Source organism: Micropterus dolomieu, linkage group LG23 (genome assembly GCF_021292245.1).
Source record: "Micropterus dolomieu isolate WLL.071019.BEF.003 ecotype Adirondacks linkage group LG23, ASM2129224v1, whole genome shotgun sequence".
Taxonomy (NCBI): domain Eukaryota; kingdom Metazoa; phylum Chordata; class Actinopteri; order Centrarchiformes; family Centrarchidae; genus Micropterus; species Micropterus dolomieu.
The window spans coordinates 13,914,282-13,935,672 of record NC_060172.1 but is presented as its reverse complement, the minus strand read 5'-3'; the positions used below and the strand labels follow the sequence as shown (position 1 = coordinate 13,935,672).

At 40.0% G+C, this 21,391-nt stretch overlaps 1 protein-coding gene across 2 annotated transcripts in view; it reads right to left on the bottom strand.

Moving 5' to 3' along the window:
• Positions 1–21,391, bottom strand: part of fstl4 (follistatin-like 4) — a 247,835-nt gene that overhangs the window by 149,090 nt on the left and 77,354 nt on the right. The window contains exon 3 of one of the 2 annotated variants that reach the window (XM_046038829.1): positions 6,736–6,978. In XM_046038829.1, coding sequence (XP_045894785.1) covers positions 6,736–6,978 — 243 coding nt within the window. Of the gene's footprint in view, positions 1–6,735; positions 6,979–21,391 lie in introns of those variants that run through there. The other variant, XM_046038830.1, reaches the window with a different exon arrangement.

The following is a 21,391-nucleotide window of genomic DNA, read 5'->3' as shown; positions in this document are numbered from 1 at the left end:
TGGTCGAAGCAGGATACATTAAAGAGCTCCCTGCCGAGTGCCCTACGTGACCCAGTGGAAACAGATGTCTCTTTGGTCTGCCTTCGCTGGAGCTTTCTACTCATGAGAAAGATGAAAGCGATTAATCACCTGTGTTAATTCGTTTTCAAATGAGGGATGGGGTTGTAATCAAAGCAAAGCTGCGGTTGAAAAGTCTTTTGCTTAGGAAGGTTCCTAACTGAGTGATGTGAACCGGAAGTATTTCAGGGGCAGACATGATAAGAGCTGGTCGAATTCTCTAAAAGCTAAAAAGAAGCCTCAAAGCTTCCTTTCATATCTCCTTTAGCATAGGGTACACTGGCCCATCCTTTACGAAAGGAAAAGAGATAAAGCCGTCCCACAATTGCTTTCGGCAGCAGCATTTAAAGCAACGCATGTTCTCAAACTCAAACGATAAAATCCATTGACCACATTTTACAAAATCGTTGCAATACAGACGCACATAATGATACTTGAATGAGACACTCATAATGTTTTTCTTTCTTTTGGTTTGTTTTCTTTTGGCTTTACTGTAATCTGATGCTGTTTCAACACAATTTTATGTTTTGGATTGCTGAAATATGCTATAAAGTGTTCCACAATAAAAAAAGAACAAAAAGAAATCACCGACCATGACTGATAAAGGAAATCGATCACTATGTAAGTTACCACTGGCTATTAAGCCTTTTCTCTCTTATGCCATAACTTGCTCATATGCATAGGCCTGCCTTGAACTGTCAACAATGACTGAGACCCATGCGCGCTATGTTACTAGTTTTGTAATATGATCAAAGTGAGGATAATGTTGCAGCGTGTAGGCTCACGTTATGTATTTCCAGTCTTCAGCAATGTTACTTCAGTCACAGATGCTGACACCCTCGCTTTAATAAAGGCAATGATCAAGCTGGATAACCTCTACAGTAGGCGTTTCCCACACATTGATTTATTTGTGGCAGCCTGCCACATTATCAATGCTGACCGACACATATTGATTTCTGATTATTAGCCTGTTTTTTTTTTTTTTTTTTTACAATTTAAAATGGGTAAAATCGTATTTGATTACAGCTGCAAGCTGCGAGTGTATTCGCTCAGCACCTCCTCTCGCTCAGTCGCTCACTCTCTCTCTCGCCACAGTTACGTTGTCATTCTGTGGGAAACACTGTGTTTACATACAATAATTGGGATTCATGTTGATAAATAGCCTATGTTTGGGCAGGAGGGTGATTGTGAGCAAGCATTCTCAGTGTCAATACCCTTTCCATTATTTGGTGACTGGTACCCTATAGGCCTTTTTGCCATCTTGATTATGAAGTAATATTCTACCGTGTTGTCCACTTTTAGATGGCCTGTATTAAAACAACACGGGACGCAGTGTCAAAGATGCGCTTTTTGTAGTCCATCTTCAAAACATTGTAGTTTCATCAAGGCGGGCCACGTCAGTAACATTCGCCGTCACATAATTACGTCACTTAGAAAAGAGCAGTCAGATTCTCTTAGACCCGCTGCCGTCTTTTCCTAAGTCCTTATGAATTCTCCTTCACATCGTTCCTTGACCTCATGATGTTTCCCATCGAGGTCAAGGAAAGGTGGTTAGTAAAGGAGATTTTTTTTGACTTGACCGCAGCCCTAGAATCAGAAGAAGCCCAAATACTCACCATAGGAGAAGGTAGAAAAAACATCTGTACTTGTGATGCTAATTTCATGAATTAACGCTGTGATTGGTTGTGACCTTCCATAACTTGCTCGTTAATCAACTGTCTACATAATACAAAGGCTGCAAGGTGTTTGTATTTTAGATGTATTTTACTCTACTCAGTTTCAGTTTGTATTAGACTATTAGAAAAGCAAACCTCAGCCTTTTGTGTCTCAGTCAAGACACCAAAGACGCAGCAGCTCATCCACTACCCCCACCTTCACACTCTTTTGTGCTTACGATGTTTCAAAAAAAATAAGAAAAAAGAAAAAGAAAACGCCCAATGCTGCCAAGAAGTCAATCTCATTTTAACAAATCAGCTCAAACTATCACTGGTTTCAACATGTTTCTGTTGTCAAATAATCTCCTTTGTCATGATAATTCAGAAATACAAATAGGGTAAAAATATGATAGAGACGTATATTATTATGCATAGTTGAGTCTGAAAAGTCAAGGGGTGGCACTGTCTCTCTATTAAAAAAGGTATTATCCTTTTTATGGCATCCATTATTTGGTGAGGGGGTGTCATTTTTCACATGGTGAAAAAAACAAAACAGACATCCTCAAGGAAAACCCATTTTATGACTTTTGGCAATTGCAATCTAAATGGGTTATTAGGTCTGAGTGCAGCTGGTACATCAGTCTTTTTTATTAACAATGTGCCTCTTCTGAAGCCATTCGGGGTCAAGTAACTTTTTACTTTGAAGCGGTTTATCAATTTGCCATTCTTGAGAAGATGCGGTGACTTTCACTCGTGTGTGTTCGGCATTTGTAGTTTGTGCCATTTCTTAAGCAGAGTCTTTGTAAAGTGGACAGTTAAAGCTAGCTCAGAGTAATCTTAAAAGTGCTGCAATGAAAATAGAATTCAGCTTATTGAAATGGTACAATAATGAAAACAGCTTTATCCTGTCTACCACTATTGTGTCCCTTTTACCACTGTGTAATAACTAACTATATACTTGTGTATATGCCATTTTATAAGCGTTTCTTCTTCTTCCATTGTTATTCTAATGTTATTCTATTATGAGGCTCTCATTGGTAAATCAATATGGATTAAAGTACCAGCTAAACGGACTGTGTGTAAATACAATGAAGCCAGTGACAGGGCAGAAGAAAGAGTCCTATCCCGAGGTTTTCAGTCATCCTTTTCACCCAACATGCAATCACCTCTCCTGCCTGTCAAAAACCAGAAATCCATTTCAAAACACTTAAGAGTACAGCAGTTCTATCAGGTCAGACAGAGGCTACAGCCCTGCTTCAAGCTGCATCAAAGAGAATATCTGCATAACCACAGATAGTCGAGCGGTAAATTCTTATGCCTCTGACTATGTTTGCCTCAACAGGTCCACAGCAGTTTCAACTAATAAACCTAGTCCTTTGTTTCTCCCCACTGCCTGAGGACAGAGTAAAATGAAAATGTAATTAAAAATATAAAACTAAAGCAGCCCTGCTCTCTCCTTGAAAAAAGGTCAACTTTTTCTATAAAGTTCGTAAAAACATCTGACGTTACATGCTACATACAGTTTATACAAAAAACAAAAGCTTAAATAATAACAAGAATAAGAAAAAAACATGCACAACACAACAGAAATCGCCTAACACAGCCTGACCAGATCTTCTAAGCTAAGTTTTATCTTCACAAGTTTAATCTGGACAGCATGCAGATGATATTTCAGAAGAGTGAAATGTGAATGATGGATGTTAATCTGCAGCCTTGGGGCAGCAACAGCATGATGTCCAAAGTCAGATGTCCAAAGTGACCTGATGGTGGAACAGTGACAGAGGAGGTTGTGATTATGTGCCGAGCCCATTCAAAGCTTTATGAATAAACAAAACCTTGGATCAACTCTGTAAGTGGGAGCCAGTGAAGAGAGGTCAGCACAATAGAAATGTGGGTTCTCTTCCTTCTGCCAAAGTGGAGAGTTTTGGACTGGCTGTACACAGTTAATCACAATAATCCAGATATGCTGAGATGAAAGCCGGCATAAGCACTTGCCAAATTTGGGACTGTGACTTAGACAACAGCCCTGAGCTGAAGGAAATTGGCTTTCACAGCAAAGTGTTTACGTTTATCAAATTTGAAAGCGAAATTGCCCAAAAGATTTTTGTCATGTGACTTAATGCATAGTTGTAGGGACCTGAGACATCCATTTTCATCGGTGAGGGTCTTTGTTCTCAGACTGAGACCTTTTTTTTGGCCATCTACCCTTTAATAAGCTTTCGGCTCTCAAAAATGGGACCCAAAAACGTATAATTAAAACAAACAACAACATAAAACTAAAGAAAGAAAGAATCAATGTGTCCAAAACGAGTGAGGGAAATGTGGTCTAATTTACTCTTTCCTCAATTTGTTTCAAAGAAATCCGACTGCGTGGGAACAGCCATACGGCACTCAGTGAGTAATACACGTTTGTCTATAAATAACGTTGAGGGATTTTCTAATCTTTTTATGTTGACTTACTTGATAATTATACATCTAAGTATTGGAGTACCTTCTAAGTGAAGTACTCACACACACTACATTCATAGGGCAATGAGGAAAAGGTATCAGGGTGGCTCATTCTGCAGCAGCCGATACCAATGTTTGGATGCGTTTCACAGGCTTCAAATTGGGATGTCGTTATTTTCAAGAGTTTTGAGTGAGTCAGGCAAACAAAGTGGAATAAGGCCACCTCTTAAATTCCTCTACCGTTTGTACAAAAAAGCAGCAATTGTGAATAATGACTCTAGCACTGTACTGTGAGACATTTCCAATGAGGTCTTTGTACGTCAGGTGCAATAATTACTTCCCAATTACACAGACACACATATACATATGATTCACGTGACATCTGACTGATTTCCAAAATTTTCCATCTCCTGCTGGTTTGCATTCAGACATCTCCAGTTTAAGCCTAATGTGCCGATTGAACATCCCTAATGTGGATTAGCTATGCATGGTGGTGTCTGCCAGGAATCCTTCCTTCCCTAATGTGATATGACTGAAAGCGCTGCCATGTGTATGTGTGAGTTTGCACTGTGTTGACATAAAACCATACACTCTAAATAACTACACCCTTACTTTCTATTTTAACATCCACACCCTGAGGGATTAAAAATTACTAGTCTGACCTGGAAAACAACATTTAAAGAAGAGGGGATGCCAACAGGCACACAAATGACTGCCAACCACTCCCAGCCACTAGTCAAATCAAAACCCATTTAAAATAACGTTTGCGAACACTTTGTTGAAGTCCTACCTAGCCATGTTACCTTCAAACTGATGTTATGATGAATTGACTGGGCTGTATGTTGGATATTAATGCAGACCATTCATGCCGAGTGTGCACTTTTCCTAATGAGTGAAGATTCTAATAATTTTACTACAGAGAACTGGTGATCTACAGGACCCTTGTGCAAACATACTGATCTAGTAGAGGAAGTAGAGGGAAGGAGTCTCTCAGAAGTTAAATGCGTATGTGGACATACTATATGACTTTTTATGTACAAATGTCTCCATGAGAAGTGACTCAGATCTGGTTCCAGACGGATTCTTGGATGAAAGTGCAGCCTATTAGTGACATCTGAAGGCTGTTCTGACATTATTTACTTTCTCAATGAAAACTCAACGTTACAATTTCACAATTAGATTGATCATTAAAACTCTAAAATCAACTTTAAGGTGCCACAGTAAATTACTTAGATGCCACTGTTTGTGTGTAGAACCAAATGCCAAGTAAGTATGGTGTCTTGAATTGAAAGAAGCGTGATAAATAATAATGTCCCTTTGAATTGAATTGATGCAGAACCAGACTGAGTCAGGAGAATACAGCATTTGATAAAAAATGCTTACTGTCTGAGTGCCAATGTCAGTGCTTAGCTACCGTTTCCCAGACAAACTTGACCCTGAGCCACAGCCTACAGAGCAAAACTACAAATGGCTTCATTCTTTCAGCTCGATTGAAATATGTGGCTGACAAGAACCAGCATGATTTCCACAGTGATTGATTCTCGTGACAAGAGCTTGACAGGTGGCAACGTGTTACAAAACAATTTCTTTGTTTATCTGTACAACTCTATTTCTGTTTAAATGTTTCAACATCAAACTGAAGTCGAAGCCCCACTGCAGCCTTCAAATTGCTCAAAAGTATGCCTCACAGGTATCAGAACATCATTTGAGGGCAATTTTCACTCACAAAGAGCATCAAAAGTGTTAACCTGTACCATAAGCAGTGATGAGACAGACATCCAGGACAAACAGTCCCTGTGCAGCATCGCTGTGTTGTTGTGGTTTAGCAGCGGTTGCACTGCAAAAAAAACTTTAACAACCTAAATGATGTTTACTAAATGCTTTTTCTCAAGGGAGGTTAAACAAGAAAACTTCCCCAGAATCATGTAATTATTTCACTTGAAATCAGTTAATCTCAAATTAAATACTTTTCTTAAATCACAGTTTGCACTTTTTTCATGAAACAGCTAGTTATTAGTATATAATTAGTATTATAATAATTAAGTAATTAATTAATATGAATTCATGTTTTTGCAACTACTTGGATTAAAATGTATTTAATACAAAATTAAAGATGCTCTATGCAACATTTCAATGTTAATCAATCTCTCCCACATTAATGTTGAGACAACAGCAAACCCACCGTAACATCACGAATTTTGCATTTTCAGTGGGAGCTTTGGCAAGAAATTTTACTTTGTTCTTCAAACAGAACTAGAATGCATTGCCGTCAGAGGTTTACAGCAACAGATGTGGAATAAATGTAAGACAAACTGCAAAAAAACATTTGCCTCCTAAAAGAAATAAGATTTCAAACACACCTCATACAATGTCAGACTAATCACATTGTGGGCATGACATACAGAATTCCTCTGTGTCATTTATTAATCCTAATTATACATTAAGTATCCCAGTTAATTGGACTTTTAAACACGGTGCTGTGGATACTTTGAAATAGCTCATTGAACTTAATCTTTTTACAGTGTGTAGCAGCCCTCTGCACTGTCAGTGTATCAGTGTAACAGTAAAGTGGTACCTTTGAAGAAGCAGTCCTTGCTGTGCACCACGTAGATCCGTCTCCTCTCCAGGCAGGCGGTGCGGTACACCTCACAGTGGTTCTCGTAAAACCTGCCGTCTGAGCCACACACTGGGACAAAGGAGGGCCGGCATTTTTCCTGGCAAACACACTCAGCACGGCCGGTTTCTGCCATCAGCACACACTGTCGACCCCGTCCACAGTAGGTCCTCCGACAGGGACCTCCGTCTGGGTCAGAAAGGGCTTGAAGAGACAGAGACAAGGCTTTATTTATGAAAGGAGCAATAGTAAATAAGAAAGTTCATAAACTATTTTGAGAGAAAGAAACTTTCTATATTCGCAGTTGTGCTTGTTGTACGTCTATTATTCTGAAACAGAATCACAAAGAGAGGTACAAGAAAGAACGCTGTATACCACTGCATCCTTGCTGATTCATATTCAGCGCATTATTTATATATATATATATATATATATATATATATATATATATATATATATATATATATATATATATATATACACACACACACACACATACACACACACACACCTTTTTAAAATGCAACCTAACTCCCTACAAATTAACACCTCTTAGCATTCATTTGCACATACATGTGTACATCTGTATACAGACACACAAAGACATGAATACTTTCACACATTATGCTTTACCTCCTCTAGCCCTCGTAACACACACACACAGTTAACAACCACTGCTTGTGGCAGCCCTAAACACACACACACACACACACACACACACAAATGCACACGCCAGCATCCCCATCATCACCACTCACTGCCTAGGACAGCTCACCACTTCCCCCGATTTAATCTCTTTGCACTTAAAGCAAGTCAAAAAGCTGCTGATCCAGCCAGACGCTCCACCTTGGATTGATCTTTCCCGACTACATGAGCTTGACCAGGACCCCCCCCCCTCTTGTTGTGATCTAAGGGTTGGATTAATAGGTACATATGCCTTGAGGTTATCACAGTAAAAAAACAAAACAAAAAAAAACATGCTCATAAAAAATGTACACGCAGGGCATTTGGGCTTCTCAAGCCCATCTAGCAAATGTCAGTGGTAAGCCCAATCAGTATTACCACACATGAATTACTCCTACACAGGCTCCTACAGAGTTTGAATTAATTGATAGAGGAGCAACTCCAGAGTTTATTTGACTAAAAATAGCTGTGTATTTTTACATGGAAATAAATACATTTACAAACGCAAATACATTTATAAAAATAATATTATACTTGATGACTATTTGAGAGTCAATTTGCTCAATATTCAGTTCTCTCTTTTTGTGGCTATAGGAACAGCATTGCACCCATTAGAGTTCTCACCCTTCTGAACCCCTGAACTCCCACACAATACTGTCCATGCTGTCAGAGAATATAAAAACGTGTCACAGGCCTGTAGTTGGGTGTTTATCTTTCAAAGTGTACTGTACAGTTATAGCACTGTTTCTTCTTTTCAAATTTCAAGCATTCTGTCTCTTTTTTTATTACCTTTGATGTTAACAAGCTCTGTTATTTTCCATGGAAACCAGGGCAAATATAAAAGGAGGTGACTGTTGGCTGCAACAAAGAAAAAAATCTAAAGTTGCTGCTCATAACAATTACAGTTCAGTTATGGGACTGTGGCCACTGTGTTGATGCTGCTGTTGGTTAAGATGCTGAGAAGAGGTCAATATTATTATCCCTCTGTGGAATAAGGCTAAAAACCGTACTGGGTTCACTTAAAAGAGTTCAGTCTGGGCTTTTATAATCAAACTGCCGAAAACAGAAATTGAATTTTCCCGGAGTGTAATCATATCTCAGCTCTTAGCATATTCAATAATAGAGGTAATGCACTGTTGTCGGAGGACAAAAGTCCCTTAATTACATAAAGGCGATTCCAGGGCCGACTTACAGAGGTACACACACACACACACACACAAGCAAACAAACACACACACAAAAAAACATTAATACACTAGCACCCTCCTACTCACTTTGAAGTGTCAGTGTGCAGGCAGGCATACACTCATGTGTTCAGTAACTGTCTGACACACAAGATCTGTGCTTGCAAACACAGGCACACTGTCAAATACAGTCAACATCATCACAACTGTGAGTCAGATGAACAAGCAATGTGAAGACGAAGCATTTTTCGATAGTTACATTTATACATTAAATGTTTACTCAACTGATACATTAAATAACTGATAGATTAGTCAGTGTGAAAATAATCAATAGCTCAGAGAAAAAAAAACAAACAAAAAAAACCAGGAACAGGCCACAGGTATGTGTTGTCTAACCTGACTTGGTTGCATCGACTACTTCTTAATCATAATTAAGTATTAGGAATCTGTTTGAGGTAGCTGTGGAGTTGGGGGTGTGCCAGGTAACTACCCCAGGGGGAGTGTGGGGGGAGAGGGAGGAGGAGGAGTAAGACAGACTCAATTCCTTTTTATCCAGTTTACTAATTGTTCTGTGTGTCTCGGCAAAACACGTGTGGGAAATGCAAAATAGCCCGGCTCCCTTGCGACCTTGCTGTTCATGTCAAGGTCGTGGACGATTACAAGATCGTTTGTATTCTCCAAGCGTGGGAGATTAAACGCTTAGCAAAAACCGTCCAGCCGCAGCTACCCACCGGTGGATGTACTTCCTTCTTCCTCCTCCTCCTCCTGTTTTCTTCCTCCCTGCCTCCCTTCACTCCATCACCCCTCATGCCCTTTCCCATTTTGCTCAGAGAATAGAGTACATGAACAGCAGCCACTCAAACAACAGAAACAATAGCACACAAAAGTTACATCTACAATACACAAGCTGTCTGACATTTAGCTAGTCCTAAGGCTTGTGCTCATCCTCGGTGTAAGTCCTTTGTTTCACGTTCTCTTGGACCATGTTGGATGCAATTGTTGCTTGCTTAAGAGGCTAAAAGTGTCGTTTGATAATCCTCCCTGTCTAAGCTGCAGGCACAGTGCTTATAAATGGCTCTTACAAGTTCAGACACTCTGCGGTGCCAAGCCAATGCCAAGCTGACCATCCAGATTCAAGCCTCGCATCCTGTCACTCTAGTTCTCTCTCTTTTATTCTTTTGTTGGGTCCTCTGTCTTTTTTTTTCCCACTATTTTGCTAATCTCTCTCTGTCTCTTTGTCAACTCCCGTCTGGTGCTGAGCTCTGCTGGGCTTCAGGGAAATTGAGACTGGACATTGTCCACTATAATCACAGATTTCCAGGACATGTTTTGCAAGGAACATTGTTGATTGATAATTGAATGGGAACATGCGGGATTTGTACCAAGTGTTAAGACCATTGTGCCTTATCTTTTTGACATTTCGACAGACAAGGATAATTTCATTTCCTTTAATGCAGGCCTAAGTAGATGAGAGCATAACTGGAGGCACAACACGACCGCCTTTTCATTTTTCAGGAGAAGCTACAATCTTGTTAGTCTCAGCCTTGTTGTATCGTTGCTATATCAAGCCATTGGTAATTTTAATCCAGAGCGAGGCATTAGATCTGTATGCACACAGTCACATATGCATTATACAGCACGCTCGCATAAAGAACACATCATACACCCAGGCAGAAAGAAAGAGATACATCACTTCACTCTGGAAGCAAAGCACTTGTGTCTAAACCCCTCGCTCTATTAAGCAACTAAAATATGCCTCAATATATTTATACCTGAGGCTAGTATCTCAAACTCTTTAAATCTGTTTAACATTTAAAAGGCAATCATAACAAACTATTTATTTTGTATTTAATCCAGCTCCGCAGAGGGAGCGACTTTGTTGTTTTTAAGACATTCTCCTCAGAGAGAAAGAGGGACACTACAGAGCTTCTTACTAATTAGACTGGAAGAACATTTGCCCTGCTGATGTGGGACTCACTGCCTGCAGCACTACCCTGTTAAAACCGCCCCTGATCTATGGAAACTCAGAAGCTGCAGTCACACACCCTTCTGGATATCAGTGTGTGACATTTACAGAAACAGAGAGTGGACATTTCTTGCCAGGAGACAGCTTTTGTTAGATGGTGTTCAGCCCCAAGAGCGCACCTGTGTCATCATTTCATTTCATTTGTGTGCATATAGTTGAGTAACATGTATGTGCATGCATATTGCGCGTGTGTGAAATACTTGATGTATATGTTTTGCAGTCCAAGAAAAGCTCTGTCACATCTGCTGATCGTACAGCTCATTCCATTTGCTCTGAAGCAGCTGTAGATAATTAAATTCAGAGACGTGCCGTCAAACACTGTCTCCCCTGTGCCGGGCAGTCGGACAAAGCGCTTCTGACATGCAAGCTGAGCTGGAATATCAATGGACAACAGCAGCCCTTGGTGCTAGGTGAGATATGCTGTGGTATACACACAGATAAGAACAAACTGTCCATTTTGCTGCACTGTACCCAAAACGATGTTACTCCATTGAGGAAACAAACTGGAATACAAATAACTCAAGATAGAATGTACTGCAGAGTTTCATTTTAAGTTCCCTAGATATGGGAAACAAATGTTTTGCCCTCTCTTTTTTATGTTTTTGACAATATAAGTGTCTTTTCTTCTTTCAGTTGAAAATCACCGATGTTTGATTTAAATTAGTGCTGGGCAACGATTAACATTTTTTAATCGCGATTAATCGCACTGTTACGCGTAAAATTTAATAATGAATTCTAAAGTAGTGTATTGTGCAATTTTAATTTAAATGTACTGCTATATATATACAAAAGTGTAATAACATGTGGTTTGCAAATACTTAAAACAACTAAGGTGCTTTTTACCAGCAGTATTCCCTTTACACAGTAGCAATAACATATTTCTTATAAATCTCAACTTAAACACAAACGTAATCAAATATTAAACCAAAGCTATTTGCCACTGCCAGGGCATTACCTTTTATCTAGCTTGTTAAAACAAGTTACCATCAGAGTCCAATTTTCTTTTCTTTTTTTTTTTCTGAACAGGTATCAGCATCAGGTATCTTTTATCAGGGAGCAGCAGAAACAGTCTGTTCAGTAGGGTTGGGACGATGTTTACAAAACTACATTGAAACATCAGGATGGACGATGGCATGGGGGGTGGTGGTGTAGCGGGGATCGGTGCGTGAGTTCACTCGCACAGACTTCACTCGGTTAAAAACTTGAAATGATGTTACCAGTTGCATGGATATTTTACAAGCACAGACCAGGTAACGTAAAGCAACACTGAACACAGGGTGCAGATGTTGCTTTTGGCTGTTTGAGTTGTTTGATAGGCATTAACAAGCAAGCGGCTCACCTGCTGCCGTGATAACGGATCGCGGGTGGAAAAATATGGAAAAAGATGACCCACCCACCCACTGCTTGTTTGAGTGGGTGATTTGCAGGCTGACCAACATCCCGCCCCTCCTGTGACCTTTGGTTTGACTGTATCTGTATTCAGAGCCAGTGAGCAAGGGACTTTCAAACTAATAAAATAAAAACTGTGTTAACGTGCAATGAAATAATTGTCTGCGTTAATTAATTAATGCCCAGCCCTAATTTAAATAAATTGTACAAAGAAATAGAAATTGACAATTAATTTGCAAGATATCTGACCCCAAACTCTGTTGGCCGAGAATTAATCTATTTGCTAATATGATCTGAAAGAAACTGTCACACTCTGCCTGTCTGCCATGCGGTGTTTTGCACTTTTGTGTTTAGTTAGCGTTATTTTGGTCTGTTGGGTTTTGGGGGTCTGTCTTGTCTTTCGTCTAGTGTTCGGTAACCCTTGTCATGTCTGTTACCCCAGTGATCCCTCTGCATGTCTGTCTCTGTTTTCCCCTGCTCTCCCTCTCTCTCTCTCTCCCTACCTGTGCCTCGTTAGCCTCATGTCTTTCACCTGTGTTGCTCCCGCCCTGTTCGTTAGTCCCTGTGTATATATACCTGGTGTTTCTGTCTTGTCTTTGTTTATTGTCACCCAGTGTTGCAGTTTGTTCTTGTGTCTCCAGCCTTACTCACCGTGTCTCCCTGTTACCCTGCTCAGTTTTGGATTCTGGTTTTCAAACTTTTGGATTTATGTTGGACAGCCTTTGTTTTTGGACTCAGTCAATCAGCCACTCTGTAAGTGTGCTCGCCTTTTGTTATATTAAAACCCTTCACTGAACTGCACCAGCTAGCCTTCGTGTCCTGCGTTTGGGTCCTCCAACCTGCTCAACCCTGCCTTCACCACAAAACCGTGACAGAAACCATCATCAACGACTGATATTCACCTGCCAAAATTAACTACAGCTTGTGGTGGCAGCAGGCTAAGCAGGGTATTCCACACATCCCTCTCCCCAGCAACACTTTTCAGGTCTTCCTGGGGAATCCCAAGGCGTCCCCATGCCAGATATGATGCGTAATCCCTCCAGCGGGCGGGTGTGCCCAGGAGACCTCCAAAGGAAGGCGCCCAGGAGGCATCCTTCTCAGATAGTCATCTTTATCAGATGCCTGAACCACCTCAACTGACTCCTTTTGATGCAAAGAAGCAGCAATTCTACTCCGAGCTCCCTCCAAATGTCAAAGCGCCACCACCTTCAACTCATTTCGGCCACTTGTGCCCGCGATCTTGTTCTTTCAATCACTATCCGTGACTACAGGTGAGGGCTGAAACATAGATCGACTGGTAAATCGAAGGCTTTGCTTTCCAGCTCAGCTCCCTCTTCACCACAACGATCATGTACAATGCCTGCATTAGTGCAGACGCCGCACCAAACCGCTGTCCAGCTCACACTCCATATTGCTGTCACTGAACAGGATCCCGAGATTCTTAAACTCCTTCGCTTGGGGCAATATCTCACTCCCAACCCAGAGGGAGCAATCCACCACTTTCTGGCAGAGACCCATGACTTCAGACTTGGAAAGCAAGAAAATAACTACAGAGACTATGCAAAGTGTATTGGCTTTTGTGGTTCAACACATTTTTATTAAGTACTCACATTCCCTTATTATGGAACAGGAAACAAACATGAAGAATAGTGGAGCCCAGTAACACTACAAAAATCACACGTAGCCTAACATTATTTCAGTCAAAATACAAAGATTGTTGTCTTGACTGTCAGAATACAACCAGACAAGAAGCAGACTGTGATTAAAGTGACTACATTAGTGAACCCCTAAACTCCTGTTAATGTTCATGTTACTCTACCGATTGTAAAGATTAAATGAGTAATATAACATTAAATTCACTTATTTGAGGTGAAAAGTTGATCAAGTGATCGCGGAGGTAATGAAAAGGGGGATATGAGAGAGACATGAATGCCTGTGGAAAAAAAGGGCGATCCATCTAGTTAAGATATTTCAGTCTGGACCGAAGTGGTGGAGTAACAGACTGGAGACCAAGTAAACCTGATTTTAAAGAGCCTGTCTCTTCTCAACTTACTCTGGACACTAGAGACAACTATAGCAACACCACTACATGAAGTAACTTGAGAAGATAATTACATTTAATATAACCTTCATACTAGAGCCATTTTTCTCCATTAAGTTCTGCAAATTACCTATTACCTCCATGACCTCTTTCTTAATGGCAGGTAATCCAGTAGCTTGGTGTTAACTGCATTTGATTGAATGGATGGATACTGAAGACATAAGTGTCAGCCAACTCGTGCAATGGTTTTAGTGATATGTGAATTCAGAAAATGTATCGTTAATGACTGGCATCTTAAGCCTGCACAGACAGACACACACCACATACACAATAACGAAACTAGAATCAGAACCTAATAGGTAGAGGCTGAAATTGTGACCAGTCCACTGGAAGATTACGATCTGCACATTTTTCTGATTATGTAGTTGTTATAAGGGGATTTACAATGCATTTGCATTTACACTTCTGTTGAATGTGGTCACAATGCATCCCAGAGCACCTCTGGAGGTGGTTATTGCAGCTGTTACTTTCAATAGTTCTGTGTCGAAGACTCGATTTTGCTAATTTAGGCAGACGTTTCACTGTTTTGATCAACAACGATGTAGTTGAGAGTGCAAAGAACTGAATGTCTCTCCAACGCGCCTGACACTATAGGCAGAGTTAGGGACCGTCCTAAATGTGCTAAACAACCGATCTTCACCAACAAACAACTTGACCATACACATCCTGCCATATTGGTTTCAACCAAGTTTATGGCAGGATCGTGTTTTTCATGAACTAGGCCTAGCGGCAGAAAAAAATTACCATACTTCCTTTTAGACTCATTATTTCCAGACAGTACAAACACATGTTGCAGACATTTAAAACAGAACCTTAAACTTTGATGACGTGACAAACAGAAATTCGGTAGTTGAGAAGCTTTCACGGATTTCTGAAGAGGCGAGGCTGATGGTAACACTAAAAGAATGAAGTCATAGCTGATTAACGTAAAACTTCATAGCGGAGTCCCAAATAGCCACCAACCCCATTTACTGGCCTGGTGTGGGAACACATTTTGACAAATAAACGCAGGTCTCGATTAAACGCCTGGTTTGGTTTTTATTGAAGTTCTTTGGATGTATGTTAAGAATATTTCTTAAGGGGCTTTGTTGATGTAACAAGGACAGGTAAGACAGGTCTAGCTTAGAGTAATTTAGCTGACCCCATAAGTGTTTTCTGACCTTCTAGCTCTAGGTATCATCATATGTAACTGTCCTTGTCAGGGAGACAACAATTGACTGATTAGTTAGAGACAGTAGCCCATGCGTCAGGCTAGCAGATATCAGTGTTCTCTGGGAATCTTACAAGGTTGAGTCCCACAAGAATGTTTACAAAGAACTCAATGGCTCCACAGATTACAGTACAAGTCACGGGTAGTGAGAGATTCCAGTATGATGAAGCATTGGAGTCTAAACATCAGATAGATTAGTCATTAGTCGGTCAGCTAAAGATAACGTAATAGGGAAACCTACAGGCACTAGGGGGAAGACAGAAACATAAAAGGAACCCAAAGATGTTCTCCTTCAGATTTGGTGTTGGAATTTGACGTGTTCACATGTTGTATGGTGGCACTGTATCTCCTCGGCCAGGCTCCATAAACCATGCTATGTTAAGTCTTCATCAGTCTCCGAAACTTCTTCACACCTGAACCTGGCTCACAATATTTCTTCAACAATAAAACTGGAGTCGCCCGCTTTAGCTGGTTCTAAGCTGCTTAGATCGTTAATAGGCTACAAATATTAATGTTTAAACATATGATCAATATGTCAGGACATGCTACACATCGTTAGATCGGTTAGATCAGTGGTTCTCAACCTTTTTTGGGCCAGCATCCCCCTATCCATTATCCAGGTCCCTTACCGCCCCCATCAAAAAAAGATGTTGGCTATATGCTCTGAATATTGTTAATTGTTTTTTATTGGTGTTAAAAAAACACATTAATTACTTCCCAGGTAACAAAAAAGCCATGTGAAAAGTAATTATATTTACTAATAAGTGAATGTTCCTACTTTGTGCAGCTGTGTTCATGAGGGAGAGAGCGAGAGGGACGGGTGAACGAGAGAGAGAGGGACAAGCAAGAGAATGTGCTGGGCAAATACGCGCTGCCTGCAGCTCTGCAATCAAATACGATTTTTATACGATTTCCGACAGTAGAATATCCCTCTTGTAAATGTGTAACCACTGCAATAACAAGATGTTCGTGGTGTATTATAATAATAAACACTTTTCCACTGTAAAACCAAGAAAAAGAGCATCAATTTTCCACAGTTTACACAGTACATGCCATGTGGGTAAAATTTTACAGATGATACTCTGATTTCCCTTTCCCATGAAGGCAGTACGAAACTGCACCACAAGTAAGCTGACGGAAAAAAATACACCTTCTCGTCCAGGCGCAGTGGACTAAACTGGCAGGTTTTAATGTTGCAGACCAGAGTTTTTTTGCAAGTAGTTTAAAGTTTAAACTGGTATTGTTGTGAGGTGTAAACTCACCTTAGAATTTCCAACTAACAAACGCCCCCCTTTCCAAAATATTGCTTCCAGCGCCCCCCATCGTCCTCGGAACGCCTCCGTTGAGAAACACTAGCTTAGATTCTCCACAATTCAATCGTTCAGTTCATTTAACGGAAACATCGAGCCCCAAAGTCTAATTCATGTAGCCCAAATTTACCGGTGTAACCGGCATGGTACAAGAGCTGGGGGGAAAAGTGCCGACTCCAGTAACCTTTGAAGCCTCGTTAAGTCAGAATGTGTCTGTTCCTTGATTATTATTCCTTTAGTCTGTAATGGTCCACCGATCTAAAGAATCAAAACAGCTTTTCATAAAAATTAGTCCAAGTTATGAATACTGTCATGTAAAGTCCATTGCTCTCTGTGTGCCAACTTCTACCACACTTTTCTCATCCCTGCAACGTGTTATTTTAGTTACGTTACTGCCTACAAAATAAAAGTGCATAAGCTGTCTTTCAGAGATCAAATGAATTATGTGTATTTAATATTATTTGATAATTTTTATACAATTAATATCCATTTAGCAAAAAAAAGCCCGGGCTATTAATCAAAGTTTTACGGTAAGTGCACTTATCGAGTCCCTTATTAACACATCTTGACTTCCTCTCATTTCTTGGTGTTTCTCTTGGCCCCCTCCCTGAGGACTGAGATAAAGATAAAGGATTAATAGAGATGAAAGACAGCAAAAAAAAACCACATACACACAAATGAGTGACCAGCAATTCCATGGACAAAAAGAGAGAGCAGAGAGAGAGGGGCTGAATCTGCCTCTACAGAGCAGGAATATTCGGTCTGTGCCTCAGACCAAATGTCACTGGGCTCATCTGGCTGGTTCAACTGATAGACCTGTATTGATCTCTGTGTATCTGCAGCCGCTCCAATGACAGGCTCAGCTCTCTTCAAAGAGCAACCTGAGAGCTGAGCTGCTGCTGCTGTTACTGCTACCTGCAGCAACGCATGATTCCCTACATACCAGATAGTTGGGGATTTCTTTAGGGGTTTATGGGTAATTTATTGTTTGTGATTGGCAAGAGGCTAGGTCACAGACCAGGGCAGGCTCAGAGGATAAAACCTGATAATACACTGCATATTGCTTTTTTGAAATCTCTCTGATTCGCTGAACCAGGTTTGATACCTCCATACTCAGCACATTTAAGGGGTGGGAATCTCTGGGCACCTCACGATTCGATTACAATTCAGAGGGCTGAGATGCAATTATAAAACAATTATTGATGCATCTTGATGCATAATTTTTTTTTCTATACAGGCTCTTTGGATAATTACTAAGCAATTAATTTGCACATTAAAAAAGAAAAATCTCCTAATTTGCTTAAAAGGACTAGTTCGGATCCCTACTTTACCTCATTAACCTCAGCTCTATGGTCCCCACAATCATTTCTTTAACAACCAGTTGTCAGATTCCTCTGGAAACTGAAATATAATTATCAGGATAATAAAACAAGAAATTCCCCGAGCACAGGAACAACAATCAGGTGCTGGTAGATAGCACGATGAGGCTATGAAAAGTCAAAAACAAACTACCACACACTGAAGTGCTAGTACTAGTAAACTAGTGGAGAAAGATATTGATGCAGCTGTTAAATCAACTAATAGGTTCAAGAGTCACAACATTAGTCTAATTGAAAGAAAGGCCCTGAGCGAACTGCAGGATAATTCTAAGATTGTTATAAAATCAGCTGATAAAAGGAGGAGCTGTAGTGATACAAAATACAAAAGATTATGTGTCTGAGGCTTTGAGACAACTAAGTAATACCACTTTCTATAGACTGTTGCAGCAAAACCCTGTTGAGAAATATAGAGAAAGGGATAACATTTTGAATGATACGGTAGATAAAAAGTGGATTACTAGGAAGGTGCAGTAGGACTTCTTGAAAATTGAATATCCTCACTCCAGTTTTCCATTTATTGCCCAAGATACATAAAAGTTTAGAAAATCCTCCTGGCCAGCTCATTGTGGCCAGCAGGAACTCTTTATCTGAACCCTTAGGTCAATTTGTTGACTATTTTGTTAAAGATATTGTTAAGACACTGCCTTCATATGTGGCTGACACTAGAGATGTCTAGAAGCTATGAACCTTTATGTTGAGGCTCAAAAAGTTACATAAAGTTAATAAGTTTGATAAATACTACTTGCAATCTCAAGGTACAAGCATGGGTTCACCATTTGCTTCTAATTATGCTAATTTGTTCATGGGCTTATGGGAAAATAGACATATCTTTTAATAATAACCCCTTTGCAAACAACATCTTTTTCTTTAAAACATATATTAATGATTCTAATGGGGTTTAAAGGTTCTGACGATAAACTGATTTAGTGAATACATCAATAATAGAAAAGAAACTCACAGAAATACTAGTTGCCAACCTAACCATGTGATTAGTAATATACCTTATGGTCAATCTGTGAGATTAATATGTAGCGAAGAACAGGATTGTCATATAAAGGCTAAAGAAATGTCTGGACAGTTTAGAGGACGGGGGATGTGATCAAGCACTTATTGACATTAATGATTGTGTGACATTTAAGTACTGTGGTTATTCATTCCGCAGCAGTGGTGTGCCGAATTTAGGGGGAACACTGGTCTCTCTGCTATGTGCACGCCACAGACGGTCCGGGTGCTGCATTTCCGCGAGTTCCGCCTTTTGCGTTCCATCAACATTATCAATTAACATTTAAACAAAGATTTTTTGACATTTGTTAATCGAGTCAGAATCTTTCACGTCCGCATCGCAATGCATCTAAGAATCGATTTTTTCTCCCACCCCTAGCACATACTACTGTGACGATGAAACCTTGTAACAGGAAGTCATCCTCCTCAGCCCCTCACTCCAACTTGTCTTTTAACACTTTTTCATGTTGGATCTCTCTAAAATTCAAGGCTGTTTTCTTTATTATCAGCTTGTTGACATTTTGTAACTAAGCTTTTCATCTGGCAACTGAAGTGACAGGTGTGCCGCTGTGATGACTCCTGCTGACCATAACCTACGTGCCATTTTATACAAATATTCATTCATTTATCTTTAGTCTTTTTCAGGGTTGATATGGGGGCTGGAGCCAAGAACCAAGAATCCAATAAGTTGTTGAGCAGAATGTACAAAAAAAGTGCACTTTAAAAAGTGTAAACTACAAAACTACCACAGATAGATCAATCATATTCATCAAATATAAGTAAAGAGTGTGTATGCAAGAAAACAGCTAATTTTGATGTTGAAATGACGCAACATGTTTTCTCTGGGCAACTTGGAGTGCGACTGCCCACAGGGTATGAAAATGAGAGCAGAAAATAAAGGCAAAGTCAAATCGAGGAAGGCATAAAGAGCTGGTGAACCATCTGGGAGTACAAAGCTTTGACAGCACTGTGAGACCACAGTGAGCTTAAATTCACACTAGGCAGCCATCAGTCACATGGTCACATTGGTTATGGTATGACAGGTATCTGTTTCTCACCCTATGTGATGGCCACCCCAGGGGACTGAAAATGATTTGGGAAGGTGGCAGGTGGCTTCCTCTTGTGAAATAATGAAATTCTGAGGCAGGCTCTGGGCTTTCCCCAATAATTAAGTATGAAGAAAAGCTGGAAATAATCATTGTTTGGTATACGAGCCTGACAAACTGGGTGAGCTCAACTCAGGGGCGCTTGCAAGTCTGGTAAATGAGCATTTGCAATTATTTTAATCCTAACACTGTAAGCCACAAGGGATTGTGTGTGTGTGTTTTTTTTTTCTTCAGGTGGATGGAGTTAAGTGTTACTACTACAATTCTACAGATTGTGTAATGTATGTTCTACCATTTTAAGTGACAAAATTGAACTGGAATAACTAACTAATAACTACAATTAAGCTCATTTTACTTACATTGTTAAACACACTATTTATTTTGTTCCACTGACAGATTTTCCTTGTTTTAATGACAAAAGTTAATTGGATTCAGAACTTAATTAAATGACATGCTAATAGTATGTAAGAAGATGATTTTGCATCCCTATTTATAGATCACAACATCCAACTGTAATCTACACTCGTACTGAATACAAACTAACCCGAGTGTCATGCTTTGTTCATGAAAACTGACAATTATGGTAGATGCACACCATCTGCTCCGACTCCACTACACGTAGTGTGTACATGTTTACATGTGCCTGTAGTAGAAATGTACACTTGAAAAAGGCACACACCTGATACTGATCTTTAAGATTCAGGGAAGCTAGTTCACACCATCTGCTATATTATTTACAGCAATTTTACCACTGCTGAAGCTATAACTAAAGCTACAGCAATATAGGGCTTGAGCATCAGTCCATTCAGTCGCTTCACTCATATTTTCACATTAATGCCAGCACGGCCAAGGATGAAATGATGAAGCTCTCAAATGTATTTTTCTGCAGTAGGTTTGAGAAAGCATGTGAGTGTGGGGAAAATAATTTAAAAATAAATCCCTTCACATCTCAAGATCCCGTAGTGTACAAATGGAAAGTGTTGAAGAAAAACAAAATCCTTGTCCTATACATGAGTCTTTGGAGCCATATGATCTCAGTTATCATGGCTTAAAATAAATTTTTTGTGTGTGTGTGTGTGTGTGTGTGTGTGTGTGTGTGTGTGTGTGTGTGTGTGTGTGTGTGTGTGTGTGTGTGTGTGTGTGTGTGTGTGTGTGTGTGTGAAAATGAGTGGTAAATACTTTGTGCATACAGTTTTTCCATAGCTGTAAAGCCCTCCCTTGTTATG